The following is a 15,495-nucleotide window of genomic DNA, read 5'->3' on the forward strand; positions in this document are numbered from 1 at the left end:
CAGAGTAAAACTTGATTGTTGCTTCCCCCCGCCCCCCCCCCCCCCCCCCGCACCCCCCGCTCCCCCTAATTGAACTTTGTTTTAATAGGTCTTCAAATTCTGTGACAGATTTTTGGTCAAGTTATTTCCACTAAAAAATACTGATTTTAAAAATTAGTAATTTAAAACTGCCACACATGGAGAAAAAAACAAATGGTTCACAAAATATTCTCTATTCCTTCTGAAGGTCTTATGATGTATTGTAATCATCAACTAGTCTTTTATTTATTTATTTATTTATTTATTTATTTTTAAATTTAATAAATCTTTATTGCTCAGATTATTACAATTGTTTCTCCTTCCCCCTCCCCCCATAGCTCCTTTCCACCCGGTCCCACTCCACCCTCTGCCCTTACTCCCCCCCCCCCCCTTTGTCTTCATCCATGTACAATTTTAATCCAGTCTCTTCCTGCACCCCCAAATCTTTTTTGCCCTGATGATTATCAATCCACTCCCTTTCTTTGCCCCTGATTCTATTATATTCACCATTTTATTCTGTTCCTCAGATTTTTAGATTCACTTGTTGATATATATGTATTTGTTAATCATAATTTTTATCTTTTTTCTTCTTCCTCTTCTTAAAGAATACCTTTCAGCATTTCATATAATATTGGTTTGGTGGTGATGAACTCCTTTAGCTTTTTCTTATCTGTGAAGCTCTTTATCTGCCCTTCAATTCTGAATGATAACTTTGCTGGGTAGAGAAATCTTGGTTGAAGGTTCTCGCTATTCATCACTTTGAATATTTCTTGCCATGCCTGCATAGTTTCTGTGGAGAAATCAACTGATAGTCATATGGGTGCTCCCTTATAGGTAACTAACTGTTTTTCTCTTGCTTCTTGTAAGTTTCTCTCTTTGTCTTTTGCCCTTGGCATTTTAATTATGATGTGTCTTGGTGTGGTCCTCTTTGGATTCCTTTTGTTTAGAGTTCTGTGCACTTCCTTGACTTATAAGTCTATTTCTTTCACCAGGTGGGGGAAGTTTTCTGACATTTCTTCAAATAGATTTTCAGTATCTTGCTCTCTCTCTTCTTCTGGCACCCCCATAATTCTTTTTTTTTTTTATTAATATATTTTTATTGATTTTTTTTACAGAGAGGAAGAGAGAGGGATAGAGAGAAACATAAATGAGAATCATCGATTGGCTGCCTCCTGCACACTCGCTAGTGAGAGTGTGCCCACAACCAAGGTACATGCCCTTGACCAGATTCGAACCTGGGACCTTTCAGGCCACAGGCTGACGCTCTACCCAGTGAGCCAAACCGGTTTCAGCACCCCCATAATTCTGATGTTGGTACACTTGAAGTTGTCCCAAAGGCTCCTTACACTATCTTCAATTTTCTGTATTCTCTTCTCTTCTTGCTTCTTCAGAGGACTGTCCTTTGCCTCTTTGTAATCCAAATCTTTTATTTGATTCTTGCGTTCCTATAGTCTGCTGTTGGGTCTCTGTATAATATTTTTTATTTCAGTCAGCGTATGTTTAATTTCTAATTGGTCCTTTTTCATATCCTCGAGGGTCTCGTTAAATTTATTGGCCTTTTCTAGGAAATTCTTGAAAACCCTTATAACCGTGGTTTTGAACTCTTTATTCAGTCTTTTGTTCTCCTCCATTTCTTTCGTTTGTGATCTATTTCCTTTTCTAGGCATTTTCACTGCCTCCCAGAGTTGGTAGGATGGCTTTGTGTGTTTGGGGTCCTATATGGCCCGATGGGTCAGCCTCCCTAGATACCTGAGGTAGATACTCTTGCTGTACCCCTTTGTGGACTGTGTGTACAGCCTTGTTGTAAGTCTTGACAGTTGTTGGTATCACTGGTAGAATTGACTTCTAGGCCAATTGGATGTGAATATAAGCTGTGTCTACTCCCGGATACCATTTGTTTTGGAGATGGTCTTATAGGATCAGACTTGCAAAATTGCAAAAGCCTCTGTGCTCAGCTTGGATGGGGCAGAGTCTCAGGGCTTAGCCAACAGTCTTGGCTTCCAGTCAGTCCTGCCCTTGTGTGCGTGCCTCAGAGCTTTGCATTCCACGGATCTCTTGAGTTCCCGCCTGACAGTCCAGATTCCCCCTGCAAGAGTGTGGGAGCCCTAGGGACTCACCCGAAATTGGGTTGGGTCTCTAGTCTGGAACTTCCAACTCCTTCCACTATGGAGAGGCCTAGGCAACCTCCATGGTCAGACTTTGCACACACTCACTTGCACGCAACTGTAGACCCTGCCCGCTGCGGCTCCTGGCTCCCCAGAGTCTCCCAGTCTCTGAGTCTCCGGGTGCCTTTCTCTACAGTCCAGACTCCACCCATATGAGCCTGGGTCTACAAAGTTTCGGAGGGGGTTGGTATTTAGTGCAGACAGAACTGGGGTTCAGTGCAGTGGGGGGGGCTTCCTTTCCCCTCCTGCCAGCCAGGCACTCAGCCGCCCTTCCTCTCTGTGTGCAAGTCTCCCTACCTTAGCGCTTTGCAGCTCCCCTGATCCATGAGCCTCTCTCCTTTTTAGTTGTAGATTTTTCCACTCCACCAGCTTTCCTGTGGTTTTGGATGATGTCCATTCTGTCTTTTAATTATTATTTTGAAATATTAGTTGAGCACAATGGCTTGGGTTAATTTCTGGAGTCTCTGTTCTGTTCCATTGATCTATGTGCCTGATCTTGTGTCAGTACCAGGCTGTTTTGTGCACATTGGTTTTGTAGTATAACTTGATATCTGGTATTGTGATTCCTCCTACTTTTTTCTTCTTTCTCAAGATTACTGCAGCTATTTGGAGTCTTTTTTTATTCCATATAAATTTTTGGTGTTTTCATTCTAAATCTGTGAAATATGCCATTGATATTTTAATAGGGATTGCATTGAATCTATAAATTGCTTTGGGTAGTATGGCCTCCATTTGGGTTGCCGGGGGGCAGGGGGGGCATTGCCAGTCTGTAAACCACCACAGGCCCCTCGCCCCAAGGGAACCCCCACCCTGATCCAGGACATCCTTCAGGGCAAACCAGCCAGCCCCCACCTGTGTACCAGGCCTCTATCCTATCTAATAAAAGAGTAATATGCAGATTGGCCATCACTCCAACACACAAGATGGCCTCCTCCATGTGGCCACAAGATGGCCAGCAGTGGAGGGCAGTTGGGATGGACCAGGCCTGCAAGGGAGACAGTTGTGGTGATTAGGTCAGTAGGGGAGGGCAGTTGGGAAGGACCAGGCCTGTAAGGGAGGGCACTTAGGGGTGATCAAGCCTTCAGGGGAGGGCAGTTAGGGGGGACCAAGCCAGCAGAGGAGGGAAATTAGGGGGGACCCAGGCCTACAGGGAAGGGCAGTTGGGAGGGACCCAGGCCTGCAGGGGAGAGCAATTGGCAGGGGGGAGGGGAGGTGCCAGGCCTGCCAGGGACGGCAGTTAGGGGCAAACAGGCTGGCAGTAGAGTGGTTAGGGGGTGATCAGGCTGGCAGGCAGAAGCAGTTAGGGGCAATCAGGAAGGCAGGCAGGCAAGCAATTGGGAGCCAGTAGTCCTGGATTGTGAGAGGGGACCCTGATTGGAAAGGGTGCAGGCTAGGCTGAGGGACACCCCTCTCCATGCACAAATTTTGTGCACCTGTCCTCTAGTCTATACTAATAAAAGAGTAATATGCTAATTAGACCAGATAGACCAAACATCTCTGGTCATCCGGTCCTTCTTCCAGACAAAGCCATGGTGATGGGGGCTGAGGCAGAGATGGTTAGGGGCAATCAGGCGGGCAGGGTAGAGCAGTTAGAGGTGATCAGGCCAGCAGGGGAGGGCAGTTGGGGGTGACCAGGCTGGCAGGCAGAAGCGGTTAGGGGCAATCAGGCAGGCAGGCAATCAGGTGAGCGATTAGGAGCCAGAGGTCCTGGATTATGAGAGGGATGTCCCAGATTGGAGAGGGTACAGTCTGGGCTGAGGGACCTCTTTCCCCCCCACCCCACCCCCAATGCATGAATTTCATGCACCAGGCCTCTAGTTATATTCATATTTACAAATACTTTCTATTTCAGTTTGAAGGGAGGAAGTACTGTGAACATGATTTTCAGATGCTTTTTGCACCCTGCTGCCATCAGTGCGGTAAGTCTCACTGCTGACTGTAACATAAAAAGTTAAGTTTCAAAGTTACTTACGGTGTTTAATGCTACTGAAGTATCAATGATAAAAGTGGGGTTTGGTGCTCATTAGGAATAGCATTTAGGTACTTTATCTGTCCACTTGCCTATCAGTCCTATATAATAAAATTCTATTATGCAAATCAACCAAATGGCTGAACCACCAGTTGCTATGACGTGCACTGACCACCAGAGGGCAGGCGCTCAATGCTGGAGTTATCCTTTGGTGATTAGTGTGCTCCCACAGGGGAGTGCCACTCAGCCAGAAGCTGGGCTCATGGCTGGTGAGCACATCAGTGGTGGTGGGAGCCCCTCCTGCCTCCACTGCAGGTGGTCAGTAGGAAGAAGGGGTCCTGGACTGTGAGAGCCCCAGACTGTAAGAGGGATGTCTGACCAAGTCAGCAGTCAGACATCCCCCGAGGGGTCCTGGACTGTGAGAGGGCACATGCTGGGCTGAGGTACTATCCCCACCCCCACCCCCATGCACGAACTTCATGCACTGGACCTCTAGTAATATATAACAAACTGGGAGAGTATAAAAACCCAGAGAGAATTGATTTTTAAGGACATCTAGGATAAAGTTATTTCAGGACTAACTGAGACTTATGTTAAATGAACACATTTATGGAGTATTCATATACCCTCTTGCTTTTGGGTTTGCCAGAAGGGAGACAGAGAAGATTATCAGTGAGGTACATAGATGCTTAGAGATTGCCTATGGTTGATTATACAGGTGCTGGACTGGCTTGCACCTTAGCTACTTCACTGGTTGCTAACAGCTCTTACTAGAAGGCCTCCAGAGATTGGAGAAGCTGAGTTGAATGTTATAAAGGTTTAATGAAAGAAGAAATTAAGCCTAAGTTACAAGAAAATGTGCTGTGGATTTCAGTTTCTGTATCATTGATGGCCAGAAATTACTAAAAGGCATTCAAGAGATCTCAGTAATTGCTTGGGAAAAGAAAGGCAGATTCAGAGATGTAATAAGATAGCCCGAAAATATAGAATTACAGAATCAAAAACAAGCACTCAGATGATATAGAAAACATTTTTCTAATATACTTGTTATGGTATACACATACATAAAAATTTCCTTTTTGTGGAAAAAGATTTAAATGTGTGTGTTTTTTCCCCTTTGCTGCTTTTAGCAATAAAATGCCACATTGGATATATTTTGTGTGTCTCTTTTGCACAGGTGAATTCATTATTGGCCGAGTTATCAAAGCCATGAATAACAGCTGGCATCCTGAGTGCTTCTGCTGTGACCTCTGCCAGGAGGTCCTGGCAGATATTGGATTTGTCAAGAATGCTGGGAGGTAGGAGTATTTTATTCTTGTCAAGTGTGGGTGAATAAAGTGACTACTACATGTCATGCATATTTTCTCATGGGATGTGAGGCAGTGCTTCAGGACACCCAGTTTAAAACAGAAGTACTCAAACTGGTGTCTGTTAGGAGAGGGCCCTGGAGTTTCTGGGCAGCAGTGTTTGACTGCCATTTGTGTTCCTGGGCCTCACAAAAGGGGGACAAGTATTTAAAATTGAGTTTCTAAAATATTAGTCAGATTATTTGTGTTTTTCATATAAAAGGTAGTAGTTTGCTCTATTAAGTCAACAGTGATTTCTAAAGAGTTTCCTTAATTTCTTTTGAGAAATATGGGAAGCATATTTCTTTTTCTCCTCCCTCCCCCCCTTTTTTTTTCCTCTCTTTTCTTTATCGGCACATTTCTTTTTAGTTATTAGGAAGGACCTTAGATTTTAAATTGTAAGTTTTTAAAAAAGTTTTGGATCTGTTTAGGCATCTGTGTCGCCCCTGTCATAATCGTGAGAAAGCCAGGGGCCTTGGAAAATACATCTGCCAGAAATGCCATGCCATCATTGACGAGCAGCCTCTGATATTCAAGAACGACCCTTATCATCCAGACCACTTCAACTGTGCCAACTGCGGGTATTGCGATTTCTTTGTTACTGCACCATAGAGAAGATGAAGGATAACATTTATCTGTATTTCTTGTTACTCCAGCAAACCAAATTTGTTTTTCTCCAAGTTTTAATCTGGGAAATTTTCAACCTACAGCAAAGTCAAGAGAATAATATAAAAAAATACCTACATACCCTTAATGTAGTTTCATCAGTTAATATTTTGCCACAGTCTGCATGTACAGACTTTGAAGTAATTATAGACCATATTAAAATATCCTCAATCATCCAAAAACTGTTTTCCAAAAAAGGATTAATAATTTAAAAAGCTTAGAAAGTCTTATCTTTGTACATATATAACTTTTGCATTTGTAATAATTAGGGTGTTATCTCAAAATATCTAAAATTCTATCTAAAGGTGTTTTGTTTTTTTCCTTAAAAAACTCATGATATATTGAATATGAATGTACATGCTAAATTGTAGTAGGGAAAACAAGGTAGGCTCAGGGTCAAGCAAACTGCTTTGCAGTATAAAAACAGCCACCTCATCTTTTTTGTGATTATCAGTTTGTGCCTTTTCTGCTTTTCTTGCCTATCCTTGCTCTAGTGCAGTGGTCTGCAAACTCATTGGTCAACAGAGCCAAATATCAACAGTACAATGATTGAAATTTCTTTTGAGAGCCAAATTTTTTAAACTATATAGATAGGTACATTGTTATTAACTTAATTGGGGTACTCCTAAGCTGGCCTTCGCTAAAAATTCAAGGGGCCAAAGAGCCGCATGTGGATCTTGAGCCGCAGTTTGCCAGTCACTGCTCTAAAGGAATATTTTTTTCACTTTTGGTTAGCACTTTAAATAATTATTTAAACAGAAAAAATTCAAATAAGTCCATTTGGCTAATTGGAGCTATCTGTGTTTATTGACACAGGAGACAGAAAATAATAAAATAATGCTTAAAAATACTTAAGCATTTGGAAATAGAAAATTCTGGACATTTCATTTATTTATTAACCTGTAACTATTCTTAAAAGCTTATCATGGTTTAAATAATTATCATTAATGGAACTAATCTCCAAACTCCTTGATTATTTTGGGAAGATAATGTCACTGAGTCTATCCTCAGTATTGTTATTATCCGCTAGCTTTTCAAGGAAGACAAATGGACTATAATGTGATAAAGACAAATAAATGATAGCTAATGTCTAGTGTGATAATATGTATTTTACTTACTTATACACTTTACCATTAGTGATGTTTTGATAGGAATCTGAAACCTATTCAAACCTATTAACTCATGTTACGCTGATTGCCAGGAGGGAAAAGAAGTTATAGAAATTGTTATAGTGAAAACTTCAAAAATCTCCTAAAAAGTGTTAGTCATATTGTTGCCCGTTTGTTTCCCTCCTGATGATATCATTCAGTTAGCTATCTTTCTCATGGGCAGGAAGGAACTGACTGCTGATGCCCGGGAGCTGAAAGGAGAACTGTATTGCTTGCCATGCCATGATAAAATGGGGGTTCCCATCTGTGGTGCTTGTCGGCGCCCCATTGAAGGGCGTGTGGTCAATGCCATGGGCAAACAGTGGCATGTGGAGGTGAGTTCTACATGCATGATGTAGGGGCAACCAGTACTTTTTAATTTCGTTGGTTCAGGTGTGTTAACAAGATTAGGAGGTTTGAAAAATTAAATTTGAACATTTTAAAGACAATTGCCTTTGTAGAAAATTAGGAATATAGAATATACACAAGAGCTTTTGTGAGCTCTTAGTAATGATAAAGGATGTGCTCTTCTGTTCTTAAATCTTCTAGCCCTGGCTTGTGTGGCTTAAGGGGTTGGGCACCGTCCAGTACACTGGAAGGTTGCAGGTTTGACTCCCGGTCAGATCACATGCCTGGTTGCAGACTCAATCCCCAGTGTGGGGTGTGCAGGAAGCAGCCCATTGATGTTTTACTCTCACATTGTTTCTCTCTCCCTTCCCCTCTCTAATAATAATAATGATAATGATGAATCTTTTTTTGAAAGTTTCATTTATATTTAGATAATTGAAGGCAATTTTTTCCTTTGTACTTATTTATTTTTTAATTTAATAAATCTTTATTGTTCAAATTATTGCAATTGTTTCTCCTCCCCCCGCCCCTCATAGCTACCCTCCACCCGGTCCCCACCCCACCCTTTACCCCTACCTCCCCACCACTGTCCTCATCCATAGATTTTTTTGTCCAGTCTCTTCCTGTACTCCCCACACAGACACACCTTTCCCCCTGAGAATTATCAATCCCCTCCCATTCTATGCCTCTGATTCTATTATATTCACCAGTTTATTCTGTTCCTCAGATTTTTAATTCACTTGACTTTTAGATTCACTTGTTGATAGATATGTATTTGTTGTTCATAATTCTTATCTTTACTTTTTTCTTCTTTTTCCTCTTTTAAAGCATACCTTTCAGCATTTCATATAATATTGGTTTGGTGCTGATGAACTCCTTTAGCTTTTTCTTATCTGTGAAGAACTTTATCTGCCCTTCAATTCTGAATGATAACTTTGCTGGGTAGAGTAATCTTGGTTGAAGGTTCTCACTATTCATCACTTTGAATATTTCTTGCCACTCCAATATGGCCTGCATTTATTGAAGAGACTGTCTTGACTCCATTGTATATTCGTGCCTCCTTTGCCAAATATTAATTGAGCATAGTGATTTGGGTTGATATCTGGGTTCTCAATTCGATCCCATTGATCTGTATGTCTGTTCTTGTGGCAGTACCAGGCTGTTTTGAGAACAGTGGCTTTGTAATACAGTTTGAAGTCTGGTATTGAGATCTCTCCTACTTTACTCTTCTTTCTCAGGATTGCTGTGGCTATTTGGGGTCTTTAATTGTTCCAAATGAACTTTTGGAGAGTTCTTTCTAGGTCAGTGAAATATGCCATTGGTATTTTAATGGGGAGTGCATTGAACCTATAGATTGCTTTAGGAAGTATGGACATTTTGATGATGTTGATTCTACCAATCCATGAACATGGTATGTTCTTCCATCTGTTTACATCTTCCTCTATCTCTTTTTTCAGTGTCGTGTAGTTTTCCGCGTATAGGTCCTTTACTTCCTTAGTTAAGTTTATTCTTAGGTATCTTAATTTTTTTGGTGCGATGGTAAATGGAATTGCTTTTTTAGTCTCTGTTTCTATAAGTTCGCTATTGGTGTATAGAAAAGCCATAGATTTCTTGTCGTTAATTTTGTATCCTGCTACATTGCCAAATTCATTTATTAAGCCAATTAGTTTTTTAATGGAGTCTTTTGTTTTTTTTATATACAATATCATGTCGTCTGCAAATAAGGACAACTTTACTTCTTCTTTTCCAATTTGGATGCCTTTTATTTCCTCTTCTTGTCTAATTGCAATGGCTAGTACTTCCAGTACTATGTCAAAGAGGAGTGGCAATAGTGGGCATCCCTGTCTTGTTTCTGTTCTTAGAGGGAATGGTTTTAGTTTTTGCCCATTGAGTACGATGTTGGCTGTGGGTTTATCATATATAGCTTTTATTATGTTGAGGTATGATCCTTTTACTCCCACCTTGTTGAGAATTTTTATCAGGAAAGGGTGTTGGATTTTATCAAATGCTTTTTCTGCATCAATTGATATGACTATATGATTTTTATCTTTCAATTTATTTATGTGATGAATCACGTTTATTGATTTGCGGATATTGTACCAACCTTGCATACCTGGAATAAATCCTACTTGGTCATGGTGTATGATCTTTGTGATGCTCTGCTGGAGCCAATTTGCTAGAATTTTGTTTAGGATTTTGGCATTTATGTTCATGAGGGATATTGGCCTGTAATTCTCTTTCATTGAGTTGTCTTTATCTGGTTTTGGTATTAGGGTGATGCTAGCTTCATAGAAGGAGTTTGGAAGTGTTCCTTCCTCTTGAATTTTTTGGAAAAGTCTGAGGAGGATAGGTTTTAGTTCTTCCTTGAATGTTTGGTAAAACTCTCCTGTGAAGCCACCTGGCCCTGAGCTTTTGTTTGCTGGAAGCTTTTTGATGAGTGTTTCAATTTCTTCCCAAGACACTGCTCTATTGAGATTTTTAGATTCTTCCTGATTGAGTTTTGGAAGTTTGTATTTTTCTAGGAATATGTCCATTTCCTCCAGGTTGTTCAGTTTATTGGAATAGAGTTGTTCGTAGTATTTTGTAACAACCCTTTGTATTTCTGTGGGGTCTATTGTTATTTCACATCTTTTGTTTCTGATTTTGTTTATTTGGGTCCTCTCTCTTTGTTTCTTGGTTAGCCTGGCTAGAGGTTCATCTATCTTGTTTATCCTTTCAAAGAACCAGCTCTTGGTTTTGTTGATCTTATGTATTGTTTCTTTGGTCTCTATGTCATTTATCTCCTCTCTGATTTTTGTTATTTCCTTCCTTCTGCTTACACTGGGCTTTTCTTGTTGCCCTTTTTCTAACTCTTTGAGTCGTAGAGTTAGTTCATTTGTTACCATTTTTTCTAGTTTTTTTGCAATAGGCTTGTAGGGATATGAACTTCCCTCTCAAAACTGCTTTTGCTGTGTCCCATAGATTTTTGGATAGTTGTGTTTTCATTGTCATTCGTTTCCAGGATGTTTTTAATTTCTTCCTTGATTTCTTTGGTAACCCAGTCCTTGTTTAATAGCATGCTGTTTAGTCTCCATGTGTTTGATTTCTTTGGATTTTTTTCATTGTAGTTAATTTCCAGTTTTATGCCACTATGATCTGAGAAGATGCTTGATATGACTTCTATCTTCTTGAATTTGAAGAGACTTTGCCTATGTCCCAAAATGTGGTCTATCTTTGAGAATGTCCCATGTGTGCTTGAGAAGAATGTATGTTCTGTGGCTTTGGGGTGGAATGTTCTGAATATGTCGATTAATTCCATCTGGTCTAGTGAGTCATTTAGGATTGATATTTTTTTGCTGATTTTTTGTTTAGATGATTTGTCAAAGGGTGACAGTGGGGTATTAAAATCTCCTACTATGATTGTATTGCTATTAATCCCTCCCTTAATGTCCTCCAGCAGTTTTTTTTATATATTGGGGTGTTCCCGTATTGGGTGCATATATATTTACCAGGGTTATTTCTTCTTGTTGGATTGCTCCCTTTAGTATTATGAAGTGGCCTTCATTATCTCTTGTTATGTCCTTCACTCTGAGATCTAATTTGTCAGATATAAGTATTGCTACCCCAGCTTTTTTTTCATTTCCATTTGCCTGGAAAACCTTTTTCCATCCCTTCACCCTCAGTCTGTGTGCATCTTTTTTTTCTGAGGTGGGTTTCTTGTAGACAACAGATATATGGGTCTTGTTTTCTTATCCAATCCGTTACCCTATGTCTTTTGATTGGAGCATTTAGTCCATTTACATTTAAAGTTATTATTGATAGGTACTTATTTGACGCCATTTTTATTCTATACCCCTGTGTTCCTTCTTTGTTTTCTATTTCTTTAATTTTACAGTAGACCCTTTAGCATTTCTTGCATTGCTGGTTTGGTGGAGATAAATTCCCTTAGTCTGTTTTTGTCTGTGAAGCTCCTGATTTCACCTTCACTTTTGATTGATAGCCTTGCTGGGTACAGTATTCTTGGATTCAGACCCTTCCTTTGCATGACTTTGTATATTTCATCCCATTCCCTTCTGGCCTGATAAGTTTCTGTGGAGAAATCACTTGCTAGTCAGATGGGGGTTCCTTTATATGTAACTTTCTATCTCTCTCTGGCTGCTTTTAAAATTCTTTTTTTTGTCGTTGGTGTTTGCCAGCTTAATTATAATGTGCCTAGGGGTCGGTTTTCTGGGGTTCATTTTGCTTGAGACTCTGTGAGCATCTTGGATTTGTGTGGGTTTTTCCTTTTCTATCTCAGGAAAGTTTTCTGTCATTATTTCTTGAAATACGTTTCCCATGTCTTCCTCAATTCCCTTTCCTTCTGGAACCCCTATTATTCTAATATTGTTTTGTTTTGTATTGTCCCAAAGTTCCCTTAGACTTTCCTCCTGTTTTTTAATTTTTTTCCCCAGAAGCTGTTCTAATTGGGTATTTTTTTCCATCTTGTCTTCTAGCTCGCTGATGCGGTCCTCTGCTACTTCTAATCTACTCTTGATGCTTTCTATTGAGTTCTTTACAATAGCGATGTCATTTTTCATTTCTTCTTGGTTCTTCTTCATTTCTTCTTGGTTCTTACTCATATTGTCAAATTTATCTTCCATTCTTTTTAGCCATCTTATCATCATTACTCTGAATTCTTGCTCTGGTAGGTTGCTTGCCTCTATCTTGTTTACTTCCTTTTCTGGTGTAGACTGCTTTTCTTTCATATGCGGGCTGTTTTTTTGTCTCTCCATGATCTCTCTTTTTAGGATGTCTGTTTGTGTAGTTCTCTCTCTCCTGCTTCGAATTAAAAGCACAAAATACAACACAACCAGGTACAACACACAAGGCACTGAATAGAAATGTGTTTGCGATATTAATAACCACCAACAAAGGTGACTAGAACCCAGCTAACAAAACATATAATCAAACAAAAAGAATAGGCAAATCAATCTTATTAAAAAAGCATACAACTTCAGTATAGTTAACATTCAAGATACAACTTCAAAGAGTTAGAAAGACTGTTTTTTGTTTTGTTTTGTTTTTAGGACAATTGCGAGGGAGGTGTGAATGGGCTTGGAGCAGGGAGTTGGAAATTAGATATATACAAGTAGGATGAAATATTGCAATATTAGGAGGGGGTAGACAGAAGGAATGGGCAAAATCTTGAGCAGGAAAGGGTTAAGATAAATGGGGTACCAAAGGAAAAAGTTGGAGAGAGAGTGAAGGCATAAAGGTAGCGTTGAGATAGAATAAAGCGTTGGAGAAGGAAAGATAGATAAAGACTGTAGAACAATAATCCTGAAATAAAAAAACATATATATATATATATAATAAAATGAAATAAAAATAATAAAGATAAACAAAAGAAAATAAGATGAAAAAGGTAAATTAGTGGTAGTAATAATGTTGATTACGTATACAATGTAATAATTATAAAGATAAAATCAAGTGAGGAAAAAGAAAAAAATAGTTTCTTGAGTAAATGTTGCAAATAATGAAAACAAAAATTTTAAAATTTTTAAAAAATAATAAAATTTTAAAAATTTAAATAAAATTTGCAGTAATGAAGGTCATTCGCTTCCTCTATTGTTATGATCCAGTCCTGATTTTTATGCAGGTTTTGCTTTGTTTTTATTACACTAGAGTCAATTTGTCAATTAGGCTCTGGGGGCAGTGTTTCTAGGTTGACTTCCCAGACTCGAGAGCCTCTCCAGCTTTTTTTTTTTTTTTTTTTTTTCCTGTCCTCTCTGCAGCAGGAACTACGGAGGTGGGGAGAGGGCAAGTCCGAGCAACTGCAATCTCCCGCAACTCTCTGATATCCCTCTGAGCTAGATCCAAATATGTTGCTCTTTAGATATCTTCCCTGTTAGGAGTCCCGTCCACTTTCACGGGTTACACCTGCCCAACAGCTGGGGCTTCTACTTGTAATCACCGCCCTTGTCCTCCAGCTTCCGTGCTCTGTGCGCGCAGGCTTTGTCTTCGCCACCAGCACTCTCCACCCACTCCCTGCAAAATCTGACCTTTTCGCCGAGCAGTGGGGCAATCCTGTGAAGCCAGGTGTTCGCACCGCCTGGGATCCGCATTCTGGGGGGGCACATCTGCTTGCTTGTCACTGTGGCTGTGGATATTCAGGCCTCTGATATGATCCTATCTTCCTCTCAAGATGACAAGGTTTCCCCATCCAAGCCGGTAGGTAGCTCCGGGCAGGGACGTAGCCCACGTGGGTGCTTCCCTGTGAGGGCTGCCTCTGTCAGCAGCCCCCTCAGCAGTTTCTTCTGGTGTTTGCTGTCTCCCAGCTTGCTAGTAAACACTCACAGCTCAAGACCATCAGCTGCTCTCTCTTTCTGCTTCAGGACAGGGCTCAGAATCCGCCCATCTATTCTTCCGCCATCTTATCTCCCCCCTCAAATTTTTTTTTGGTACATTGGTAAATGGGATTGTTTTTTTAGTTTCTCTTTCTGTGAGTTCATTATTGGTGTATAAAATTAGCACCCATCGATTTCTGGGTGCTAATTTTGTATCCTGCTACATTGCCAAATTCATTTATTAAGTCTAGTAGTTTTTTGATGGAATCTTAGGGGTTTTCTATGTACAGTATCATGTCATCTGCAAATAAGGACAGTTTTACTTCTTTTCCAGTTTGGATGCCTTTTATTTCTTCTTCTCTGATCACTATGGCTAGCAATTCCAGTATTATGTAGAACAGGAGTGGTGAAAGTGGGCATCCCTGTCTTGCTCCTGTTTTTAGGGGAAATAGTTTTAGTTTTTGCCCATTGAGTATGATGTTAGCTGAAGGTTTATCATATATAGCTTTTATTATGTTGAAGTATGATCCTTCTATTCCCACTTTGCTGAGAGTTTTTATTAGGAAGGAGTGTTGGATTTTGTCAAATTCTTTTTCTGCATCGATTGATGTGATTATGTGATTTTTGTCTCTCAGTTTGTTTATGATAATAATTCTTGTTGAGGTAGAAAGTGCCCTGGCTTACAGATGCCACTCAGACGTTCACCTGTTTTCTCACTGTGTGATGTTTGAATAGGCCGGGTCTTAGAGTAATTTGTCTGAAGTAAAAATGAAAGGGCTACAGGAGAACCCATGGCCATATGAAATGGCTGCTTCAAGCCTGTATGTATCATCTTTGAGAATAGTGTAACTTTGGAGTTTTATTTCACTTAATAACTAAAATATAGCAATTCAAAAATGACCTGTAGCAATTTTTTTTCAGCATTTTGTTTGTGCCAAGTGTGAAAAACCATTTCTTGGACATCGCCATTATGAAAGGAAGGGCCTTGCCTATTGTGAAACCCACTATAACCAGGTATTATTTCTACTCATTGCATACTAGATATACTTTTATGAATTTAAGCTTGTCAATATTTTAGTTACAAGAAATCACTTAGAAAAAAATTTTTCCACTTCAATACTATACCCAGTCTTGGGTTGTCATGTTCATTTACCTTCCTTAAATATGGAACATCTCCAGAGATTTTTTTGGTTTTGATAGTGATGAAAAAAATTAGTCCATGAACTGCTACTCATCATCTCTAATAATGGTAAAATCTGGACTTAGTAAGCCAGCTATTTGTTTTTAAGTAATAGAAAGAACCAAATTTTGTTAAATGTTTGGTGTTTTAAAACTTAGTTCTGACACATCTTTAATTTGTACCTTTTTTCATTTTTCAGCTATTTGGTGATGTTTGTTTCCACTGCAACCGTGTTATAGAAGGTGATGGTGAGTAACCATAGAAATTTTATATAACACCAGTTTGATACAAAAATACTTGAAAATTGTGAAAATTGAAAGAAATTGATTGCTATAATTTGGAATGTGATT

General features: G+C 39.6%; 1 protein-coding gene across 8 annotated transcripts in view; it reads left to right on the forward strand.

Annotated features, from left to right (window-relative positions):
• Window positions 1-15,495, forward strand: part of LIMS1 (LIM zinc finger domain containing 1) — a 140,962-nt gene that overhangs the window by 114,284 nt on the left and 11,183 nt on the right. For all 8 annotated transcript variants that reach the window (XM_036448003.2, XM_036448002.2, XM_036448005.2 and 5 more), the window contains 6 exons: window positions 4,036-4,102; window positions 5,330-5,450; window positions 5,930-6,079; window positions 7,497-7,647; window positions 14,887-14,979; window positions 15,345-15,393. In XM_036448003.2, coding sequence (XP_036303896.2) covers window positions 4,036-4,102; window positions 5,330-5,450; window positions 5,930-6,079; window positions 7,497-7,647; window positions 14,887-14,979; window positions 15,345-15,393 — 631 coding nt within the window. The remainder of the gene's footprint in view (window positions 1-4,035; window positions 4,103-5,329; window positions 5,451-5,929; window positions 6,080-7,496; window positions 7,648-14,886; window positions 14,980-15,344; window positions 15,394-15,495) is intronic.

This window comes from Pipistrellus kuhlii, unplaced genomic scaffold (assembly GCF_014108245.1).
Source record: "Pipistrellus kuhlii isolate mPipKuh1 unplaced genomic scaffold, mPipKuh1.p scaffold_m20_p_2, whole genome shotgun sequence".
In the NCBI taxonomy this organism is placed as follows: Eukaryota; Metazoa; Chordata; class Mammalia; order Chiroptera; family Vespertilionidae; genus Pipistrellus; species Pipistrellus kuhlii.